The 23,289-nt window shown below is 55.3% G+C and overlaps 1 protein-coding gene across 6 annotated transcripts; it reads right to left on the bottom strand.

The window, feature by feature from the left end:
- Positions 1–203: 203 nt before the first annotated feature.
- On the bottom strand, positions 204–21,783 carry ANKRD13B (ankyrin repeat domain 13B). 6 transcript variants are annotated; one of them, XM_054458171.2, is made up of 15 exons: positions 21,167–21,783; positions 7,067–7,202; positions 6,834–6,958; positions 6,704–6,749; positions 5,948–6,091; positions 5,667–5,856; positions 5,428–5,587; positions 4,199–4,280; positions 3,324–3,388; positions 2,961–3,091; positions 2,694–2,884; positions 2,413–2,565; positions 2,148–2,311; positions 2,001–2,077; positions 204–1,610 (listed from the first exon to the last, which is right to left on the bottom strand). In XM_054458171.2, the coding sequence occupies exons 1-15, from the start codon at positions 21,704–21,706 to the stop codon at positions 1,382–1,384; spliced, it is 2,433 nt and encodes an 810-aa protein (XP_054314146.2). In that variant the 5' UTR covers positions 21,707–21,783; the 3' UTR covers positions 204–1,381. The 6 variants fall into 6 exon arrangements, 5 of the variants coding, with proteins under 5 accessions (XP_054314146.2, XP_063512887.1, XP_063512888.1 ...); XM_063656817.1 differs by having other exon boundaries at positions 2,694–2,851; positions 21,167–21,781; XM_063656818.1 differs by having other exon boundaries at positions 5,521–5,587; positions 21,167–21,781.
- Positions 21,784–23,289: the final 1,506 nt, after the last annotated feature.

Here is a 23,289-nt window from a genome sequence, read left to right as displayed (position 1 = left end):
TGCATGGGTGGGAGTGAGGGGAATGAGACCCCCAGCCTCTGCAAATGCTACCCCCGGGCTCCTGGGAGACCTGGCGATGCACTCCTGGGCTCAGGGCCCATCAGGCAGCCTCTTACCCCAGAGCTCTCTCCATTCTGAGGTTCAGAAGGACCCCAACCCACACCGTAGGCGTTCCCCCCAAGTAAAGTTAGGTAGCAAAAGCCTCCGGTATGAAGCCTCTTTTATTTGTGCCTCAGAATCAGTCTGGTGCCCCTGGCATCAGGGAAGGGGGTGGGAGGAACAGTTTCTCTTTGTTCTTTTCTTCCATCCCTTTTTGTGTCCCTTCTGAGCCTCACTGGCTGAGCCGGGAAGGCCAGTCCCAGACAGGCCCGGGACAAGGGTGTGCGGTGGGCCCCTGCCCCTGGCGGGGTCTGTGCTTCTCTGGGTGGGTGAGGTGAGGCAGGGGAGAGCCGGGGGTTAGCACCATTGGATGAAGGGTTTTAGAGTCAGTCTCCGTGTGGGGGCAAGTGGGATGTACAACCACAGAGGCTAGCAGCAGCTGGTGGGAAGGGGTGGGGGTGGCGCCAGGGCCCTGGGCGAGCCCTTTGTGTCCAGTCTACTCGGGTCTAGTGCTTACCCCAGCCCAATATGCTCCCCACTGTCCGAGGCACCATGAGGGAGTCAGGGCTTGCACAGGCCAGGGGGCTACGTTTGACACACTCCCTGATCGCAAAAAAAAAAAAAAAAAAAAAAGTGCCTTGGGGGATGGGACTCCAACTTCTGGCTGCCCAAGAAGCTGGAACCACCCTGAGACCCAGGACGGGTGTGGGGGCTGGGGGAGCCGGGTACCCCGCTAAGTGCACTTGACGCTGAAATGCCGGGGTGGGGGAGGGGCTGGGCCCTAGACGTGCTGGTTTGTGTCTGGGACAAAGCAGCGACACAGCACGCGGGGAGCTCAGCTGCCCCCCAGGAGTGAAGAGCAGAGATGCAAAGGCTTCAGGGGCAGTGTCCTGGAGTGGGGTTAGTGAACAGAAATGCGGACCGGCCAGAAGGAGCAAGGGATAGGAACAGCGCTCCTCTAAGGATTCATCTCCCCCTCAGGACCGCCTGGCTCCGCCCTAGGACAGGACAGATCTGAGCCTAGGGGAGCGGGTTGGGGAATCAGGATACAGCAAAGCAGGGGGACCAGGCCGTGCCAGTTGCCTCCAGGGCCCTGGCCTGGGAAGGTACCCCGCGGCCATGCCGAATCCCTCCCCTAACCGTGCCTGCTGTGCTGCTGCACCCGCGAGGCGGTGGCTCCAGTCTCCAGCCGCCGCTCTGCAGGCGCACAGGCCGGGGTTTGTCTGGCTCCTGGCCCTGGGCGTGGCGCGCGTGGCGCAGGCGAGGGTCCCGGCAGGGGGCGCTACTGCTCGGTCAGTGAGAGCCTCAGGATGCGCTCCAGCTCCTCCTCCTCCTGGCGCGCGCGCCGCCGCCTCTCCTCCTGCTCCTGCGCCGACAGTTCCATCGCCAGCCGCAGCTGCTCGTCGTAGCTCCGGAACACGTGGCCGCCGGAACCTGGCCCTGAGCTGGGCCGAGGGCTGGGCACTGACGCCGGGGGCGCAGGCTGGCGCTGCGGCGTGGGCGGGGCGCTCCTGGGGGTGGGGAAGGAATGTCGCGGGCTCCCGGGCGCACCCACCCACCGGCCGAGGCCGGGACACGGCGTGGAGGCTCCAGGGCGGCCCGCGGCCACCACCCTCTAGTGGAGGCGGTCAGTCCCGCGGCGTCCTGGCCCCCACCTGGTCGTGGCGGAGCCCAGACCCTACCAAGTTCTCCCCGTCAATGCCTGGGGAGAGTCTGAACTCCGCGGTGAAGCCTGGATCCCTGACCCCTGCCTGCCATCTCGGAGGCAGGAGTGGTGGCAGAAGCCATCCCGATACCAGGAGGGTCCCTGCCGAGGGCCCCGCGGGTTCTCCGGCTGTGTCCTGGCTTAGGGGAGACAGGATCCTCTACGGAGGATTCTCTCCGGCCCAGCGGGCACTGACCTGTCCTGTCGGCGACCCTCGTAGGACATGGGGTGGGTGCCTGGCTTGCTGTTGGTTAGCGCCTCCCAGATGGTGACCTGCGGGGAGGCGTGGGTGTTAGCCGTGGCGGCGCGGAGTCCCGTGGCCCCGCGCGCCGCGGAGACGCACCTGGTCATACTCACTGCCCGCCTCAAGCAGGCTCTGCTGGATGGCGAATTGCAGCAAGTCGTCGTCGTCGTCCCGGGTCGCCGCCTCCCGCTGGCCGCCCATCACGCTGTAGCCGCGCGGGGCCTCGAACAACGCTGGGGAGATCTCGCAGCCGCGGCAGGAGGCTGGGGGCGCGGGGGCTGGGTCAGGCACGGCCGGGCGCGCCCCTCCCAACCACCCCGGGGAGAGCCGAGGGGCAGGCGTTCTCGCGGGGAGGGGGCCTCACTCGTGGAGCTGGAGCTGCTGACGCTGGAGGAGTCGCTGCCTGGGGAAGGCGTCTCGCTGCTAGGGCTGCCTCGCACTGACGGCACCGGTTCGTCGCAGCCGTTGAGGTTCCCGAAGGTGATGCGGGCGTTGAGGATGTGGAAGATCGGGATTTCTGAGGATGAGGAAACCATCAGGCGCCACCACCCAGCCCCTCACACCTCAGCCTCAGCCCCACCCCGACCTCATCTAAACCCTGGTCAGCCCGCCACGGGCTCAGGAGAAATGGCCGTGCGGTCTCACCAATCTTAACTGGGAAGCCAGGAGGCAGACGCAGGGTGATGAAGTCCCGGAGCTTGGCAAAAAGTGCATTGCTGACGGCCATGAGGTCAATGATGGGGGCCACCTGCTCACACAGGGACAGGGGATGCTCCTCACACAGCCACAGCTTGGCCTTGAACCTGCCCCCACCAGATCCCAAGGGGTAAGGGACACTGCAGGAAGCCATGGCCTCCCAGCATCTCCTGGAGCCCCGGCCCCCCACCCTCCCAGCACCGGCAGGGGCCTCACTTCTGTGTCTTGGTGGTCAGTTCCATGGGGCGGCCCATATCACGGTTGCCCAACTCAAAGTTGGGGTTGAAGTATTCTTCTGCAGTGATGGCAGTGGGGTTGGCTTGGCTCAGAGTCTGAGTGATCAGGGTCTGTACCACATGGGGAGGGGCCCAGGAGCTCCCCTCAGTTCCTAATGCCAGGCCAGCTCATTTGTTGTCACAAGGCCCCCAAGCTGTCCCCTCTGCCAGTGTGGCGCTGACATGGCCTTGGGCATTGTGGAAAGGAGGTCCACATAGGCCATGCTAAGCAGGACGCCTCCCAAGCCTCCTCCTGAGCCACATCCACATCCCTCCACTTACGGGTACACCTGCACACACTCACCCCATTATGGGGGCCCCCGTGCTGCTCAGCGATTCCCAGGAAGGACTGCAAAGGTGTCTTACAGCCTACAAGAAATGTGGCATCTCAGAGGACACTGCAGCTCCACACACACCTGGGCACCCCATCAGAGGTGACAGCACCCAAGACCTAGGGAGGAGGCCAGTTCCTGGGGTGGGGCCTGCTCACCCAACCACATACTCAGGCACCTTCACCTGAAGGGGACTGAGGGCTCCAAGGGCCAGGGGCCAGGGACTCTGTGAGCACAGCTTAAAACAGTAAAAAGTAGGCCTAGAGGTCAGAAGCAACTTCCAAAAGTGCTCCTCTCCAGCTCGGTGACCCTGGACAGTAAAACACCTGCCCCGGTAGGCACTGTGGGGTGTGCATGTGCGTGTGTGTCTGCTTCAGGTACTTCCATAGGCATGATTTCATGCTGTTCCCCTGTGAGGTAGAAATTATACTTTTTCACCTCGGACACGGTATCTGGTACCCAGAGAATCAGGTGTGGCATCAGTGGGCATACAGAATCTGTGGCAAGGTCCCCTGACTTTCTACCTAGGATATGTCCCACTAGACTAGAATGGCCAATAAATGGCATACATGTCATTTCTCTCCCCTCCCAAATTCAACACCAACATTAGTAATCACTTGCAGCATGCCTCTCCACTGAACCCAGATGAGTCCTTAGAATCTTCTTAGTACTCTAGGCAGCCACTACCCATCATTAGGGCTTGGCACCTGAATTGAAATCTATTGGTCTGAATAAAGTATCCAGGCTCTTGCTAGGATGCCAGTGGGAATACTGATGGAAGCACTGAAGTGGGAGCTGGTTCCCGCAGTCCTGCAACACCTCTCCCCATCCACCTCTGCCTCATTACCTTTGACCTTGCCCTTGTGCTGTTCTGAAAGATGCTCTGTCCGTGTCCGGGTGATGAGCTCCACGTTAGATGCCCCATACACCTGGGGACAGATGAAGAAAGGTCTCATAGGCAGTTCTGGTCTTACCCTGTGTCTTACCCCTAAGGGCACTGGGAACACTCCCTGTAGCAAAGGGTCCTGGAGAGACTCTGCTCCAGGCTTTTGGGTAAGTAAATATATGAGGTCATTCATTCATTCACTTATTCATTCAACAAACATTTTTTGAGGAGCCTTTATGTGCCAGGCATTGAGGTAGGCATCAAGGATACAGTAAACAAGCCAAATATGATCCCTGCCCTCCTGAAACTTACAATCTCTATAAGGAGACAATAAAATGGAGTTATAACAGCATGGTCCATGCACTGGTGGGGGTAGCACAGAGGCCTTCCTAGACTACAGAAGCAGGGGAGGCTTTCAGAGGAGATGCCACCTCTGAAACCCATGGCATTTGTTAGCTCCTGCTTTCATGTCATGGGCAACATAGGAGTCCCAGAGTAACAGGCAGAGCTTTTTTTTTTTTTTTTTAGATCGAGTCTCGCTCTGTTGCCCAGGCTGGAGTGCTATGGCCGGGTCTCTGCACACTGCAAGCTCAGCCTCCCAGGTGCAAGCGATTCTCCTGCCTCAGCCTCCCGAGTAGCTGGGATTACAGGTGCCTGCTACCACACCCGGCTAATTTTTTGTATTTTTAGTAGAGACAGGGTTTCACCATGTTAGCCAGGCTGGTCTCGAACTGACCTCAGGTGATCCGCTCACCTCGGCCTCCCAAAGCGCTGGGATTACAGGTGTGAGCCAACATGCCCGGCCAGGCAGTCTTTTTAGGGATAAAGGCCTGGCTCTAGAATCAGGCCAGCCAGGATCTGAACCCCAGCTCTGCCACTTAACAGCTGTGTGACCTTGTACAGGTCACAGAACCACTCTAAGCCTCTATTTCCTCATCATAAAATGGACCAATCATCCCTACTTCCTGGGGTTGTGAAGACTAAATGGGATGCCAAGGAAAGGACTCAATAAACATTAGTAAAATGGGAATACTAATAGAACAGCACCTACCAGAAAGGGTTGTGTGTGTGTGCGTGTGCGTGTGCATGTGCACTTGCCCTGTGTATACATCCATACATCCATATAAAACACCAGAGAAGTGCCTTGAACCCAAATATAAGTGCTCGACCACGCTGCATTGCTTCTGTACCTCCAGGGCTGGGGAAGGGAGGTCAGAATCCCCTGTACAGCTTGCTGTAGGCAAGAGTGCAGCTGGGCTGGCAGCTGGGAGCTGCAGCCTCACCTTAGCTTCATATCCATTCACCATCTCCGTCTTTTCACTGCGCCAGCCCAGGATGCCAGTCTTGTTCCTGGGGAAGCAGAGTGGTCCAGGTGAGGCAGGCACCCCACCAGGCTGGCTCAAGGGTGACCAAGGCCATGCCCACCCACCTCTCAAAGGAGATATTCTTGGTGTCAAGCTGCGTGGTGACGACGGGCGCGGTAAGCCGGCTCAGCACCTGTTCCTCGGTGGGCTGAGCAGCAGCCAGCAGCAGCTCCCGGTCCTGCCCAGCCAGTGCCAGAGTCTCTGTGTACACCACCCGGCGGTCGTGGTCAATCTCCATGACCACAGCGCTTGTGTCTGCCAACCACGGAACAGCACAGGCGGATCAGGGGTGGCCTGGGGCCGCCTCCCATTGTCCCCACCCTGCCCCACTTCCTGCCTGCCTGACCTTGGCCCCTGAAGACAAAGCTGCGGTTCCCTCGCTGCCAGGTCATGTGGTCAAAGCCCAGGAGTGTGGTGTCTACCCTCAGGTTCTGGCCGCTCTTCCACACTTTGTAGGTGTCACTAGGGCAGATCTTGGACACCAGGGGCACTGGTGGAAGCGGAGGTTGGAGGTGGCTTTGATTGGTCTGGCCTACCCGGCCTAGGCCAGCTCAGGGCATGGGGTTTGGGATCCGTGTGGCCAGGAACAGGGGAGGGAACTGATGAGAGAGCAGCCTCTCCTCCGAAACCCCCTCCCTGGCCAGTGTAGACCATACTCACTCAGAAGAGCAACCTGAGGTCGGGATGGGCGTGTTTCTGTCACCACTAAGTCCCTAGTGTCCACCATTTGTTAATTCATTCACTCACTCTTTCATCCATTCTTTCAACAAATATTTATGAAACACCTACTGAGTGTTCCAGCCACTGGGAATACAACGGTGAAAAAGACAGGCCTCCTGCCGTCTCAGAGCTTACCTTCTAACAAGGAGCGGCAGGTCATGAATACAGTAAGCAAATCATGACAGAGTGAAGAGAATAATAATGGAATCAAGACAGTATCTGGGGCAATCTGGAAAGGCCTAGCTGAGGCGGTGGCCCTGAGCTGAGCTAAGGGATGGAGGGAACCGCCGGAAGAGCTATGAGAACACATTCCAGGCAGGGGAGCAAGCGCAGGACCTAAAGTGGGAGAGAGCCCAGAAGCGACCTGCTGCATCCCGCTTACCCCAGCTAGTGAACTCCCATTTCATCTCCACGTAGAAGTCCTGGGCCTGGAGGACGAAGGGGAGAGAGGCTAAGTCTGCACTGGAGAAGGGCTCGAGGGCTCCCGTGGAGGCTGAGAGGCTGGGCCTCACCTTGCGCAGCTTCTCCAGGAGCACGGGGATGCCCGCCAGCCGCTTCACTACCCGTTGGTAGTCCCGGTACCGAAGCACCAGCTGCACCAGCTCCAGGTCCCGGGTACTCACAGCCTCCTGGAGCACTGGGGGAGGGGGAGGCAAGGTCACAGGGCAGGACCCTTCAGCCAACCATAGGTCTATGATGCTGGGGAGGCCCCGGCTGTGGGGCTGGGGTGAGCAGGGCTGCCCACCTGTCCAGCCGCTGCGATTCTCCCTGCCCACGTCTGCACCGTGTGCCAGGAGCACACGGGCACACTCAAGGTGCCCCAGCGTGGTGGCCAGGTGCAGGGGAGTCCGGCCGCGGGGATCTAGCTGCTCAATGTCCACCTGGAGGAGGAGGAGGAGGAGTGGAAGATATAGCCCCAGTCAGGTCGGAGGCAGCCCTCCGGAGCCAGACAGCCCCAGAGCAGGCAGCAACCCCCACCCCCTGCTGGGGCTGCTCTGCCTCGCCAACCTCACAAGGCAACGGAAAGACACACTATGAGCTGGGGTCACGTGGATGGAAAGGGGCTTAGAAGACAGGACAGAAAGTAACTCTGGAAGAGGGAGGGCTTCCTCCCTTCCTGTCCGCCAAGGGCCCCTGGCTGGGTCCTCTCCTCCAGGGCCCAGTGGTCTGCCTGCCAAGAATAAGCCTGGGACTGAAGTGGGGTGGCAAAGAGGCTGTTGGCCAAGGAGCTCACCTGGGACCAGACCTACCCTAAGGGTCCCAGACCACCTTCAGGAAGGGCTACCAATTTAGATCACTGACATTATCACTGAGTGAGGTTTAACTAACGGTTACAGTAATACACAGACAGGAATGAAATAACAAGTTCATGGTATTAATACAATTTCACAACCATGTCCTGTGCTTGTGGGACACTACGCATTAGAATTTGTACAAATCCTATAATTTTGTGAATAACATGATTACATCGCATGAGATTTTTGTTGTGTGATAAAAGTAATAAAAGCTTTTTTTTGTTTTTTTGTGTGTTTTTTTTTTTGAGACGGAGTCTCTCTCTGTTGGCTAGGCTGGAGTACAATGGCATGATATCGGCTCACTGCAACCTCCGTCTCCCGGGTTCAAGCGATTCTCCTGCCTCAGCCTCCCGAGTAGCTGGGATTACAGACATTCGCCACCACGTCTGGCTAATTTTTTGTATTTTTAGTAGAGATGGGTTTTCACCATGTTGGCCAGGCTAGTCTTGAACTCCTGACCTCAGGTGATCCACCTGGCTCGGGCTCCCAAAGTGCTGGGATTACAGGTGTGAGCCACAGCGCCCAGACAAAAGCTTTTTTTTTTTTTTTTTTTTTACTTGAGACAGGGTCTCATTATGTCACCCAGGCTGGTTTCAAACTCCTAGGCTTGAGCAATCCTCCTGTTTCAGCCTCCCAAGCAGCTGGGATTACAGGCCCCTGCACCTGGCTTATAAAGCATGTTTGTTAAACATAAGTTTTGCTTGTTTGTTTGTTTGGTTTTTGAGACAGAGTCTCACTGTGTCACCCAGGCTAGAGTGCAGTGGTGCCATCTTGGCTCATTGCAACTTCCGCCTCCCAGGTTCAAGCGATTCTTGTGCCTCAGCCTCCTGAGTAGCTGGGATTACAGGCGAGCACCACTATGCCAGGCTAATTTTTGTATTTTTAGTAGAGACAGGGTTTTGATATGTTGCCCAGGCTGGTCTCCAACTCCTGACCTCAAGTGATTCGCCTGCCTTGGCCTCCCAAAGTGTTGGGATTACAGGCGTGAGCCACCACGCCCGGCCTTAAACATAAGTATTTAAATATATTTCAAGAGTCTAGGACTTCTAGTTAAGAACAGTGAACTGACAGGCCAGGTGCGGTAGCTCACGCCTATAATCCCAGCACTTTGGGAGGCCGAGGCAGGCAGATCACCTGAGATTGGGAGTTCGAGACCAGCCTGACCAACATGGAGAAACCCCATCTCTACTAAAAATACAAAATTAGCCAGGCGTGGTGGCCCATGCCTGTAATCCCAGCTAATCAGGAGGCTGAGGCAAGTGAACTGCTTGAACCCGGGAGGTGGAGGTTGCAGTGAGCCAAGATCGTGCCATTGCACTCCAGCCTGGACGACAAGAGCAAAACTCCGTCTCAAAAAAAAAAAAGAACAGTGAACTGACCACATGCATGTAACTCCCTCCTCTTCAAAACTTGATTAAAACGCCAGTAAAAAGGGTTCTACTCCTACCATAATAAATGAAATTACTCTGCCACCGTAAACAATGAGAAAATTATTGCTGCAAAATATATGAAGGCTGGGCACAGTGGCTCACCCCTGTAATCCCAGCACTTTGGGAGGCAAAGGTTGGCAGACTGCTTGAGCCCAGGAGTTAGAGATCAGCCTCGGCAACATGGCAAAACCCCATCTCTACAAAAAATACAAAAGAATTAGCTGGGTATGATGGCCTGTGCCTGTAGTCCCAGCTACTCAGAGGCTGAGGTGGGAGGATAGCTTAAGCCTGGGAGGTTGAGGCTACAGTGAGGTATCATCACACCTCTGCACTCCAGGCTGGGCAACAGAGTGAGACCCTGTCTCAAATATATATACGTGTGTGTGTGTGTGTGTGTGTGTGTATTTCTCTATATAGAAAATATATGTAAAGAGAAATAGCTGTTTTTAGAAGTCCAGAACTGTGATCCCTGAAGTAAGGAAAATGAACAAGGTGAGCTCTGTAACATCCCTGGATTTCTGCCTGGAGGAACATTCCAGACTGTAATTCAAGGAGGGGAAGCCCGAGCAGAGCATGGTGCTCTTCCTGAGTTGAGAAGATGGAGACAGGACTCAGGGAAGCCAAGATACTAAAGGTTGCAGCAGAGCACAGTTCTGGAAAGGAGTAAACTACTCAAAAAACTCCAGAAATCTGCATAGGGGTCTCTTCAAGTCTTCCTGAATACTAAACTTCACATGTGTATAGTGAAACTCAGTAAGACCACACAAAAAGGAGCAATAAAATGGTAAATTCTCAGAGCTCACCAACGGCAGGGAGATAATCAAGCTCCAGCCTCCTAGAGTGGAGATGCATATTTAATCAGACCCCAGAAGGGTTATGCCTTAGTAGTAGAGCTAAACTATCCCTAGAGAAAAGGCTCACCTAGACCCACCCTAACAAATTAAAAATTAGCCTCAGGCCGGGTGCAGTGGCTCATGTAATCCCAGCACTTTGGGAGGCGGAGGCAGGCAGATCACCTGAGGTCAGGAGTTCAAGACCAGCCTGGCCAAAGTGGCGAAACCACATCTCTACTAAAAATACAAAAAATTAGCCAGGCATGGTGATGGGTGCCTGTAATCCCAGCTACTCAGGAGGCTGAGGTATGAGAATCACTTGAACCCAGGAGGCGGAGGTTGCAGTGAGCCAAGACTGCACCACTGCACTCTGGCCTGGGTGACAGAGCAAGACTCCATCTCAAAAAAAGAAAAGAAAAGAAAAAGCAAAAGAAAAATTAGCATCAAAGGCCAGGCATGGTGGCTCACACCTCTAATCCCAGCACTTTGGGAGGCTGAGGCAGGCAGATCACTTGAGCCTAGGAGTTCAAGACCAGCCTGGGCAACATAGCAAAACCCCATGTCTATAAAAAATACAAAAAATTAGCCAGGTATGGTAGCATGTGCCTGTAGCCTCAGCTACTCAGTGACTGAGGCAGGAGGATCCCTTAAGCCCAGGAGGTTGAGGCTGCAATGAGCTGAGATTGCCCCACTGCACTCAAGCCTGGGTGACAGAGCAAGACTCTGTCTCAAAAAAAAAAAAAAAAAAAGCCTCAAAAGGTCAAACTGATTTGCAAGTAATTTACCTAGTCTGCCTAAACAAAGCCCAACACTCTTTAAAGGACAATAACAAATCCAGATGCTTAACATCATATTTACAATGTCCAACATTCAGTTAAAAATTACTAGATATGCCAAAAAGTAGGAAAATATAACTTATAGGCGGGGCGCGGTGGCTCACGTGAGCCTGTAATCCCAGCACTTTGGGAGGCTGAGGAGGGCGGATCACGAGGTCAGGAGATCAAGCTTGCAGTGAGCTGAGATGGCGCCACTGCACTCCAGCCTGAGCAGCAGAGCGAGACTCCGTCTCAAAAAAAAAAAAAAAAAAAAAAAAAAAAGGAAAGAAAATATAACCTATAATCAGCAGGAGAAAAATAATTTCATAGAAACAAGACTCAGAAGTGATAAAGATGATAGATGGCTCAATATACTCAAGAGTTTAAAGAAAAACATGAAAAAGATGTTCATGAGGAGAGGAATGAGAGGTATAAAAAAGAACCCAGTGGACCATCTAAACAAGTACAATAACTGAAATGAAAAATTCACTGAATGGAAATAACAGCAGATTAGATACTGCACGATTTAAAAATCAGTGAATTTGAAGACAGCAATAGAACTTTCCAAACTGAAGCACAGAGGAGAAAAATAGTACTGAAAAATAAAGTTGCCTGGGCTTCTATAGTCCCAGCACTTTTGGAGGCCAAGGCGGGAGGTTGGCTTGAGTTCAGGAGTTTAAGACCAGCCCAGGCAATATAGCAAGACTCTGTCTCTACAAAAAAAAAAAAAACTTTTACATTAGCTGGGCATGGTGGCAAGCAGCTGTAGTCCCAGCTCCTCTGGAAGCTGAGGCAGGAGGATCCCTTGAGCCCAGGAGTTGGAGGCTGCAGTGAGCTATGATCACGCCACTGCACTGCAGCCTGGGCAATAGAGCAAGACCCTGTCTCTATGGAGCCTCATAATCTGTAAGACATTATCGAGCATTCTAACATACATGTATTGGAATCCCATAGGACAGAATGAAGAAGTAGGACAAATAAGACAAATTTAGAGAAATAGGCCGGGTGCGGTGGCTCACGCCTGTAATCCCAGTATTTTGGGAGGCCGAGGCGGGTGGATCACAACATCAGGAGTGTGAGACCAGCCTGGCCAATATGGTGAAACCCCGTTTCTACTAAAAATACAAAAATTAGCCAGGCGTGGTGGTGGGCACCTGTAGTCCCAGCTACTCAGGGGCTGAGGCAGGAGAATCGCTTGAACCCGGGAAGGGGAGGTTGCAATGAGCCGAAATCGAGCCACCACTCTCCAGCTTGGGCGACAGAGGGAGACTCCGTCTCAAAATAAATAAATAAATAATAAAAGAAAGAAAGAATGTCCAAAATTTTTCCAAACTTGATAAAAAACTACTATGGTGGGTTGAAGAATAGTGCCCCTCCTAAGACATGTCCACATCACATTCTGACCCTCACAGCCTATGAATGAGACCTTATTTGAAAAAAGGGTCTTTGCAGACATAATTAAGTTAAGGATCTCAAGATGAAATAATCCTGGATCACCCAGGGGGCCCTAAATCCAATGACAGGTGTCTTTCTAAGACACTCAGAGAGGTGGGAAGGCCATGTGAAGGGCAGAGACTAGAGTTCTGCAGCCACAAGCCAAGAGGGTTGTGGCCCAGTCACCAGAATCTGAAAGAGACAAGGCAGGACTCTTCCCTAGAGCCTTTGAAGGGACTGCCACCCTGCCAACATCTCAAATTTGTATTTATGTCTCCCGAACTGTGAGAGAATAAATTTTTTTTTTTTTTGAGATGGAGCCTCACTCTGTCGCCCAGGCTGGAGTGCAGTGGCATGATCTCGGCTCACTGCAAGCTCCGCTACTCGGGTTCATGCCATTCTCCTGCCTCAGCCTCCCGAGTAGCTGGGATTACAGGCGCCCGCCACCACGCCCGGCTAATTTTTTGTATTGTTAGTACAGACAGGGTTTCACCGTGTTAGCCAGGATGGTCTCCATCTCCTAACCTCGTGATCCGCCCGCCTCGGCCTCCCAAAGTGCTGGGATTACAGGCGTGAGCCACCACACCCGGCCAAATATTTGTTGTTTTAACCCACTTAGTTTGTAGTAATTTGTTGTGGAAACTAACACCAAGATAAAGCCAAGAACCAAGAAATTCAATGAACCCCAAGTAAGACAAACACGAAGTAAACTACACCAAGGTCCATCATAATCAAATGCTGAAAACTAGTGGTAAAAAGAAAATCCTAAAAGCATTCAAAGAAATGAGGTCCATTATGTATGGAAGAACAAATGCAGGAAATACTACATTCTTCTCATCAGAAACTATGCAAGCCAGGAAACAATATAATGAAATCTTTAAAGTGCTACGGGAAAAAAACAAAAACAAAAACTTTCAACCTAGGATTCTTTTTTTTTTTTTTCTCTCTAATCCAGTATGACTGGTATTGACCTAGAATTCTATACCCGGTGAAAATATTCTTCAAAACTGAAGAAGAAATAAATATGTTTGCAGACAAACAAATACTAAGAGAATTTATTGCCAGATGTGCAGGAAATGTTAAAGGGAGTTCTTCAGGTGGAAAGAAAATGATCCCAGATGGAAACTTGAATCTGTACAAAGGATTGAAGAGTGCCAAAAAATGTTAAATGTGTAAGAATGTCAGGAGGCCAGGCACAGTGGCTCACGCCTGTAATCCCAGCACTTTGGGAGGCGGAGGCGGGCAGGTCACCAGAGGTCAGGAGCTTGAGACCAGCCTGGCCAACATGGTGAAACCCCATCTCTACTAAAAATGGAAAAATTAGCCTGGCGTGGTGGGGGATTCCTGTAATCCCAGCTACTAGGGAGGCTGAGGTACAAGAATCACTCGAACCTGGGAGGTGGAGGTTGCAGTGAACAGAGATCGCACCACTGCACTCCAGCCTGGGTGACAGAGAGAGACTGTCTCAAAAAAAAAAAAAAAAAAAAGAATGTCAGTCTGGGCACAGTGGCTCATGCCTATAAGCTTTGGGAGGCCGAGGTGGGCAGATCACTTGAGCCCAGGAGTTTGAAACCAGCGTGGGCAATGTGGTGAAACTCTGTTCTACAAAAAAATACTAAAATTAGCCAGGCGTGGTGGTGCATGCCTATCGTCCCAGCTACTGGGAGGCTGAGGTGGGAGGATCCCTTGAGCCAGGGAGCCAGAGGTTGCAGTGAGCAGAGATCATGCCACTGCACTCCAGCCTAGGCAACAAAGCCAGACCCTGTCTCAAAAAAAAAAAAAAAAAAAAGTCAATAAAATATTTAAAACCCACAAGAATAAAGAGAAGAGATGTCAGCAGATGAGAAACTTCAACACAACTTTAGAACATGGAAAGTGGCTGGGGCCTCACAACTGACTTAGGGGAGCACAGGAAGCTGAAACTAAAGCAGCCACAGAGGGAAACGTCCGCATAAGGAGCAAGCCAGGTGACCCCCAGCCCCCTGAAAGGTGTAGGTAGGACCTGCAGGCAGTGGGGACGGCAGAGGTGGAGGTGAAGCTAGAGCTGAGTGCAGGGAGGCTGGTTACAATTCAGGACCCCCTTGTCCCCTTCCCAGCCTCATTAAGCTGGGAGATGCCCCCCTTCCTCACCACAGGACACCAGGGGTTTATTCTCTGTGGAAACTGGGCATGAGATGCTCCGGACTCAGGAGCACCGGCCACAGCAGAGGATGAGGTATGGTGCTGAAAGCCAGTGATCCGCGAAACCCCAGCCCCTTCCCTATCTGGGTCCTGAACCACTGGCAGCCAGGTCACACCACCACCACCCTATCTACCCCGGTAGGAAGTTGTCCCAAAGACCTCAGAATACAGACATCTGGTGACCCTACAATGAATAGGCCAGCCTGCCACCTGATCACCTTACAGTAGCACCCACACATCCCTGAGCTCCACAGCCCCATTCTTAAATATGACCCAACAGCCAGGAGAAACTGGACACTTGATGAAAGCTTCCCATGTGAAATAAACCAAAACATACAAATTAGATGCTAAGACGGCCGGGGGCGGTGGCTCACGCCTGTAATCCCAGCACTTTGGGAGGCCGAGGCAGGCGGATCACGAGGTCAGGATATCGAGACCATCCTGGCTAACACGGTGAAACCCCGTCTCTACTAAAAATACAAAAAATTAGCTGGGCGTGGTGGCGGGTGCCCATACTCCCAGCTACTCGGGAGGCTGAGGCAGGAGAATGGCATGAACCCGGGAGGCGGAGCTTGCAGTGAGCCGAGATTGCGCCACTGCACTCCAGCCTGGGGGACAGAGCGAGACTCCGTCTCAAAAAAAAAAAAAAAAATTAGATGCTAAGAACCCACAGGAAATTCTCTTGATGCAGGGACTAAAAGAAAACTCTTTGGGGGAAAACAGTAATTTACATCCTCAGGAAAATATAAAAAGATCATTGAATTCATGAAACAAAATGGGACAGCCTGGCTTTCCATGACGTCTCCTGCCCTTTCTCTTGCCTTCTTCATTCTGGAAGTGACTTTCTTAACTTTTCCTTGTTTTCTGCATTCCTGGACAGCTGCACCTGCCCCTGTAAACAGTAAACATCACCTGAATTTACTTCATTTTCAGGTGGAAAAAAACAACAACTTTGAAACTGTCTTCATCTCTTCTTTTTCCCGCACCCCCCACATCTAACCCATCAGAAAAACTTGTAGGCTCTGCCTTCGAAACAGACCTAGAAGCCTCCCAGTTTCCACTACCTTGCAGCTGTTGCCACCCCATCTCTCACTGGCAGCCCCCCACTGTCTCTTTGCTGCTCCCCTGGTTCCCAGGCTCTATCGTCCACCTCACCTATGGCAGCTAAAGTCACCCTGTGAAGTGTTACTCAGGTCCTGACACTCTTTAGTTCAAAATCTTCCAGTGGCTTTTCATCGTAGTTAACAGGGAATCCAATGGCCCCAAACTTCTCTTTGAACTCATTCGCTCCACCCTTCGCCAACGGCCTTCCCGGCCTTCCCTGGAACGTTCTCCAGGATCCTCCAGAGAGCCCCAAAGCTTTCTCCCTCCCTTCACTCAGGCTGCTGCTCAAATGTCACCTCCTTAGAAAAGCCCGCCCTGACAGCCCATCTGAGGTGACAGCTGCTATGGCTCTATCCACTGCCCATCCAAGTGCCTGTTTAGTACCTCTTGCACCTCGAACAGAAGCCCCATCAGCCAGGTCCCTGTCTGCTTTGTTCACTGCTGGTTCCCCACTCCCCAGGCAGCACCTGGCACATAAATATTTGCTAGACAAATGCATAGAGTACTAGGCTGAGGGGGCACAAGGAGAGGAAGGTAATTAACCAAGAAATTATTGCAGAATTATACTGTTTATGCCGGGGGGCTCACGTCTGTAATCCCAGTACTTTGGGAGGCCAAAGTAGGTGGATCACTTGAGCTCAGGAGTTCGAGACCAGCCTGAGCAACATGGCAAGACCCCATCTCTACAAAAAAAATACAAAAATTAGCCAGGCATGGTGGCACCACCTGTAGTCCTAGCTCCTTGGGAGGCTGAGGTGGGAGGATCACCTGAGCCTGGGAGGCAGAGGCTGCACTGAGCTGTGATCACACTACTGCACGCCAGCCTGGGTGACAGAGTGAGACCCTGTCTCATTAAAAAAAAAAAAAAAAAAAAAAAAAGAAGAAAGAAAGAGAGAGGAAGGGAGGCAGGGAAGGGAGGAAGGAAGGAAGGAAGGAAGGGAGGGAGGGAGGGAGGGAGGGAGAAGGGGAGGGAAGGGGGGAGGGGAGGGGAGGGAACTATATTGTTTATAATTAGGGAGGTAAATGACAGAAGGAGTCCAGAGCTCTGGGGAGGTGGGAGAGGCGGAGCAAGGAGAACCGCTTTTCATTCTTTTCATTAGGCATCTTCTAGCAACAGTTAAATATTTTAAAGCATGCATGAACTCCATTGTCAAAAATGAAACATTTTAAATAATTTAAGATTATTTATATAATTTTTATAGCCTTGTCCTGGAAGTTCTTCATTTTTCAATATACTGGGAGCCTCAAAAAAACCAGTGGGCCTGGCCCCTGTTGGCCTCTGAGCTGCGGCCCCCCACAGAGAAGGGGAGCACTGTTTACTCTTGCCCAATCCTGGTTGGGCTGGACTCCCGGGCTTGCAACCTGGGTGGGGTCCTGAGCCCTGCAGGGGGAGTGGGAGAGAGCCACAGGGCCCGAGCTGACTGGGGAAGTGCTGAGCAATCCAGGCCTCCCAGCCCTGCCCCAGATGCCACAGCCGCAGCCGCTGCAGCTAATAAGGACCTAGGGAGCTGGCAGGGCCCCTGCCTGGCCTCAGGGCTCCAGATGCTGCCTCCGCCTCCCCCTCAGGTGCCTCAGCTCCAGGCTCCAGAGAGAGGCTGGCACTCCCTTGCAAGCAGGGTGTCCCTCCCCATTCACACACCTCAGGAGTGCTCCCCAGTGCGCCTCCCCAGGGAGGCCTGGATGGCTCAGCACCCCATACACCCCATGCAGAACCCCATACACTCAGCCAAGCCCCAGAGCAGCTCTCCCCACAAGCCCAGAGTGCCGCCTGCAGTGTAAGTGGCACCTTGCCCTGGGCCCAGGTAGGAGAATTCATTAATCTCCTCAGCAGAGGCCTCCAGCTTCTCCTCAGCAGAGGCCTCTAGCTATTTAATTGCTGGAATGAAAAGGTTTCCCATGAAACCCAACACCCAGCCCTCCCCACCAAGAGAATGGAGATTCCTTATCCCAGCAGGCCTCAGCTGGAGTCAAAAGCTGGGGTCTTTGGAGTTTTGTAGCTGGGGCTCCCTGGGCAGAGAGCCTCCCTACCTCCACTCAGGCACACACACCACACTCTAGTACACACAGGTACCATACAGATACACACTTGTACGCTCATAGGTACTCACGTGTGCCCTTAAGTGTACAAGCACATGCATGCCCAGCTGCCTTCTGGCCCTGCAGGAGTCCACTCCTGTGTAACGTGTGTGTGCGCTGCCAGCATATTTGCACAGGAACACCCCTTACTCCCACGTGCACTAGCAGGGTACTTTCCAAACTCCTTTAGCATGAGCAGAATCCTTTTGTTAAGGGAAGTATGAAAAGCATACACCTAATGTATGGACTAAACATGGTGCTTGCAAGGAAGGTGAGGGACACAGAGCCTGTGCTCAAGGTGGTGCCTGCTCAGCCCCTTCCCCAGCCCACGGAGAGGAAGGCAGGAGTCTGGTGTGGTCGTTGCTTGACCTCTCCTGCCCAACATGGGGTGCAGGGGCAGGTCTGCCTGAGCTCATTCAAGGGGAGAGAGGCAGGATGCATCCTCAAGCTGCGTAGGAGGCCATGGGCTTTGGGGACCGCACCCTGGACATCTCCCTCCATGTCACCCCTCCCATCCTGCCCTTGCAGCCCCTCCCCCTCATCCCAGAACATATTGATTTTTGGTTTCTGGGGTTTGCGGCTCCCTCTCCCGAGCTTCCTAGCTTACCAGCTATGGTGACGCCCCACATCCAAGACTGCCCACTGTAGGCAAAGGGAGGGGTCTGAGGTGCTCCCCACACATCCTGGGCCCCACAACCCATCTCCCCTGCCTCTAGGTCAGAAGGGTGAACAGGGAAAGCAGGAAGCAAACTCAGGGTGGAGAATGCCCCAGGGAGAAGGAAAATGTTTCTCTGGGACCACAATCTGCCCACTTCAGGGTTCTGGTTGCCAGGGGCAGAGTCCTGCTCCCCAGGCCCAGCCCACACATGTCCCTCCCACGGGAGCCGCACAGGCTAACCCTTCCCCCTGCTCCCACCCCAGGGAACACCAGGAACTCGTGACTCCAGAACCAGGACCATGCCCAGCTGGCCATGCCAGGCAAGGGGGAACTGGCACATTCCCTGGCCTACAACCCTGTCCCCCCGACCTGGCAGGGAACATGCATAGTGGCAAGCAGGGCGCCGGGCCGGCATCACAGCACTGCTGGGTGCCCCTTCCCTTCACCAGGCACCTCCTATCTGCCCATCACTCCCTGCTTCCAGCCTCCAGCAGAGCAATTCGGGGCTGAGCAAAGCCCATTAACCTGCTCTGAAAGTGGCCATGCTGGCCCCCTCCTCGGCCAGCTGCACTGCCAAGCCTGCCCACGGAGGGCCTCTGCGGGGCTTTCTTGGAGTGAAGAAGAGGCAGCTATGCCAAGCCAAGACCAGGGAAACCCGGCTCCTGAGTGCTTGAGGAAAGCCGAGCTGTTTCTGTGGCGGCTGGTACCAGGGGGACTAGAGGCCAGGGACCCCTGGCTGGGATGCCAGCGTTCCACAGTGCTTTTCTCATGATGTTAGGTGGCTGTCCCCAGGTCCCCCTTGCAGAAAACAGAGCCTGGTACCCTGGGGAGTAGGCAGTGTACATCTGGATGCAAGCCTCACTCTGGGCCAGTCCTCGAGAGGGGAGACAGCTAGGGAACTCTCCCACCCACACGGAGTGGCATTCCTCTTTTTGGCACGCCCAAGGGAAGGAGAGGACTGGCCTGGCTCCTCTGTGGTTGAACAAGGGTTAACCTCCACCAGTGCCCTATATTCCCCCTGGCCTGGATCCAGGGCAGGCAGTGTCCATTTGAAGGAGACATTAACTCACTTGGGCAGGGGTAGGGGTGAACCTGGGACCTTGTTTCTGAGGCAGCCAGAGGGGTGGGAGAAAGAAACACATAAGCAGCCCCCAACACCTCTACCTGCAGCGGCTCCAGTGCCCCCCACCCCAACCTTACCCCAGCAAGATGGCCACCCACTTCAGGACTATCAGCAGAGAGGCCTGCTGGAGAAGTCTTTTCTCCCAGGGCGTTCTGCCTCTCTCCAGTCTCTGCAGTAAAAGGACCACCCACCCTCAGGCAAGGGAGTAGGACTGAGGCATTCTGGAGATTCAGCCTTCTGCCTAGTGATCCTTGGACCCCTGGGAAGTTCTTCCCACGTGAGGCTTGTCTTCTTTTGCTTTCAGGGAAGGAAAGAGAGAAGAGCCAGCAGAGGCTGGCTGGCCATGTCTTAGCACTTTGCACATCACCCTGGAATTCCCTGTTCACACTTGCTTCACCAGAACAGAGACTCCTTGAGGGCAGGGGTTGGTGCCCTGTTTGTTCATCTGTTTCTCAGGGGCACTGTGACCCACTCTCTTTAACAGGCCTCTCGTGGCTGCAGAGCACTGCCTTTATGATAGATAAACAGAGACAGGGTCTGAGGAGTTCAGTCTGAGGAGAAACTTGGAGAGTGCTGGCGTAGGCACAGGTAACAGGAAGTGGCCACCCAGACCGGCCCAGAGGCCTGCGGGCACAGGTCACTCGGATATTTACAGAGACTGCCATGCAGAGCCGGATGCCATGCAGGCCTGGGGGCTGGCTCAGCGTGGGACTTCAGAGACACATGCTGACCCCCAGCCTGCTCAGTCCGATGGCCTGCCCTCCACCTCCATGCTTCCCTTGGCGATTGCACAGCTCCTCAGACTGAACTTCTCATGACTCAATAAGCAGCCCTCAGAAGGTAAATTCCCACAGTGGGCAACTTCACTAACCACCCCCAGCCCATGGCCCCAAGGTCTCAGACCCTGACCAAAACTGGGGTTCTCAGCCTGCAGCAAGCCATGGGGCCCGGGGCCCAGCTCTGGCTCTTGCAGCCCACCCTGGAGGGGGGGTCATCTCTGCCATGAGTGCCTACCTGTGGCCTGGGTGCCAAGGGCAGAAGTGGCAATCTGTGACCTGTGCCTGCCTTTGTTCTGAAGCATGGCCAGAAGACATCCCCCCTTCCCCTGTTTTCTGAAGACCACTGCCCAGCCCAAAGCTGATGACCCACGTGGCCTTACTGACCAGCAGAAACCAGGAAGCCCCACCTGGTGTGCAGAACCTCAAGTCCTTCCAGCAGCCAGGGCCCCCCCAGCTTCCTCTGCGCCTAGAAACCAGGCCCCAGCACCAGAGGACAGGAGAGCGCTTTTCAGCACCTGGACAAGGCCCTTGGGGCCTCCCAAGAGGATCTTTCTCCACTCCCCGTTCCTGAGCTGGGGCTGGGGTCTGAGGGATCCAAGGATCTGTCCAGTTTGAGAGCTAAAAGAGAAAGCGCTCACCGTTGGGGAGAGGGCGCTGGGTGGGGCTGGGGTGCCTGGGAGTGTGATACTGCCTCTTCACCATTCTTGACCTATGGCCCCCTCCCCACGCAAGCCTTTCCCACCTCCGCACCCTCACTCGGGAGGTGTCGCCGCTCAACTAGCTGGGGCGGACTCTCCCACCACCTGGAACACCAACCCAGCCCGCAGCCCCTCCCTGCAGCCCTCACTGCCCCGGCGGAGGAGGGGCACAGCGGCCTCTACCCTCATCTAGGAGAGTCCGAAACACGTGTGGTCCCGCCCGTCCGGGCCCGAGAGGAGCGGGCAGGGCCCGCTCCCATCACCCTTTCCCGGTCAACAAGCACAAAAGCCGCGGCCGCAAACAAAGAGGCGCCGCAAACTCGCCGGGGAGGCGGGACAGCCCGCGCCGCACCCCCTCCCCAGGCCGGACGGGCGTGCCCGGCCGCGGGGTCCCCGCGGCGCCCTGAAGGCGCTCCTACCTGGCCGGCGCGGACCTCTTTCTCCAGCTCGCGGTGGCGGTTGTGCCACACGAGGTAGTGCAGCGGATACTTGCCCTCGGGCCCCTTCCTGGCGGAGGCGTTGGCGGGGATCATCGCCCGCTCCTCATGCCGGGGCCGCGGCGCCCGGCCGGGGAGGAGGGACGGCGCCGGAGCCGGGGCCCGGGGCCGCGGGGCGGGGGGCCGGCGCTGCCTGCTCGCGGGGCTGCGGCTCGGGCATGTGCGAGCGGCGGCGGGCGGGGGCAGCGCGCCCGGCGCGGTGCGGGCGGCGCGGGCGACGGGCGTCCTCGCGAGGCGGCGGCGGCGGGCGGCGCGGAGATGCCCCCACCCGCCCTGGGAGGGAGCGGGCACTCGGCGGCGCGGCGCGGACTCGCGCTCGCCTCCCACACCCCCGCACACAAAGACGCCGCTCGGCGGAGGGAGCAGGCGCCCGCAGCGGGCGCGGGGGCGCACGGGGCGCGGGCCCCGGGGACGCCGCCGCAGGGACGCGCGCCCGCAGCCCCCAGGTCCCCGCAGCTGCATAGCCCGGCCCTCAGCCCGAGCGGCCGGCGCGGGATGCGGGGATGCGGAGATGATGGGGAGAGGAAGGGGAGCAGGCGCCCCGGGTAGAGCTTGTCAGCTCAGCCCCGCGGCATCATGGGGCTTGTAGTCCGCCTCGTGAAACTGGGGGTGGCAGGTGGCCGGAGAGGGTCTGCACTGTCCCCGGATCTCGTGGGAGAGTGGGCGGGGAGTCAGGCTGGCCCAGACGCGGGCGGGCGCCCCAGACGCCAGGTGGGCTGGGGCGCACCTCCCCCGCTGGCATTTTGCCTTTTGCTGGGGAAGGGGGGGTGGGCACAGGCCTAGGTCGAGCGTTTGGGAGACGGGGTGGAGGTGTGGTCTTCAGAATTGAGCTTGGGTCCCAGGGGCCGTGAAGAAGAATCCGGATTCCCAGAAGAGAGTGACTGATGGGGAACTCCTGAGAAAGGTGTGGGGCATCAGTACCAAGGGTCATTGGAGCAGCCAGGGGTCTGGCCCCTGGAACATTTCTGAGGAGTCTTCCCTGCCCTGTTAGAAAATTAAACTCCATCTTCCACACATGTCATTGGAAACAGAATGTCCAGTAAGGCGGGAAAGACGGTCCCTTCCCCCCCACACACACTGTCCCCAGCAAGAACCAGAGTGACGTTGGACAGAAAAAGCAGCAGGTGGCAGCTCCGCTCCTCCACCCAGCTGGCCCTTCAGGAAGGGAAGTGACTGATTCCAGAGACTGTCTCCGCAGGGTGAAGAGGTACTTCCAGAATGGTCCCTGCAGAGGGTGTGGTAAAAGTTGAATTGGCCTCTCAGGCGCCAATTGCAAGGCCTGGAAGGACCAAGAGGCTTGGACCAGTCCCTGGAGGGAGGGGACTGTGATGTCAGAGAGACCAGAGTTCGAATACCTCCAACTGCCTGACCTTAAAAGAACAAACTGCTTAATTTTTCCGACTTTCTCGGTCCACTCCCCTTCAAAATGAGAATCTAGATACTACCTCCTGGGGTGAGCTAAGGATAATGACTGCCCTGGAAACAGCGCCTTCCTCCCCCAACCAGGCGGGCCGAGACAGGTGGCGGGACCAGGCACGGTGCCTTCTTGAGCCCACCTCAGAACAAGGCAGGAATAAGGGATTCTACACCGGCCCTACTTAAAACAACAATCCAAGAAGTGTTTGTGTGGGAGGTGCCAGCAAAAGCTTGCAAACTCTCTCAGGTTTCTTTGTGTGGTCTTCCCTCCTTCCACCTCCACACCCTGCGGTGCCAGCCCCCGGCGGGAAGAGATGAGGGAGGAGCGGGCTGCCTCGCCCCTTTCTCCCGCCTGGGAGGAGCCAGCTGGCGTCTCCGGCGGCCCGGGACCGCTGCCCGCCTGCACCACCAGGGGTCAGCAGAGTGTCGTGGCTGCAGCCGGTGCAGGGGAGGGGGCTGGCGCGGTTGAGGGGCATCTAGGAGTGGCCGGGAGCATGCCTGTGCATTTCCTTATTAAATTGTTTTTCGAACCTTGTGTGTGATTCCACTGTAGCAGTCCTGCTTCCTGGGGTGGTGACATCTCCACGGGGGAATCCAGAAACCCTTTTATCTCCAGTCCCAGGCCCAGA

This window comes from Pongo pygmaeus, chromosome 19 (assembly GCF_028885625.2).
Source record: "Pongo pygmaeus isolate AG05252 chromosome 19, NHGRI_mPonPyg2-v2.0_pri, whole genome shotgun sequence".
NCBI lineage: Eukaryota > Metazoa > Chordata > Mammalia > Primates > Hominidae > Pongo > Pongo pygmaeus.
The sequence above is the reverse complement of the archived record's forward strand: the minus strand, read 5'-3'. Positions and strand labels throughout refer to the sequence as shown.

Coding starts and splice junctions, on each gene's coding strand:
- ANKRD13B (XM_054458171.2), bottom strand. CDS start 21,706: ATGCAGCTGCGGGGACCTGGGGGCTGCGGGCGCGCGTCCCTGCGGCGG. Junction 5,857..5,947: donor CTTTGTCTTCAGGGGCCAAG/GTCAGGCAGGCA, acceptor CGTGGTTGGCAG/ACACAAGCGCTGTGGTCATG. Junction 5,588..5,666: donor AAGAATATCTCCTTTGAGAG/GTGGGTGGGCAT, acceptor CTGCTTCCCCAG/GAACAAGACTGGCATCCTGG.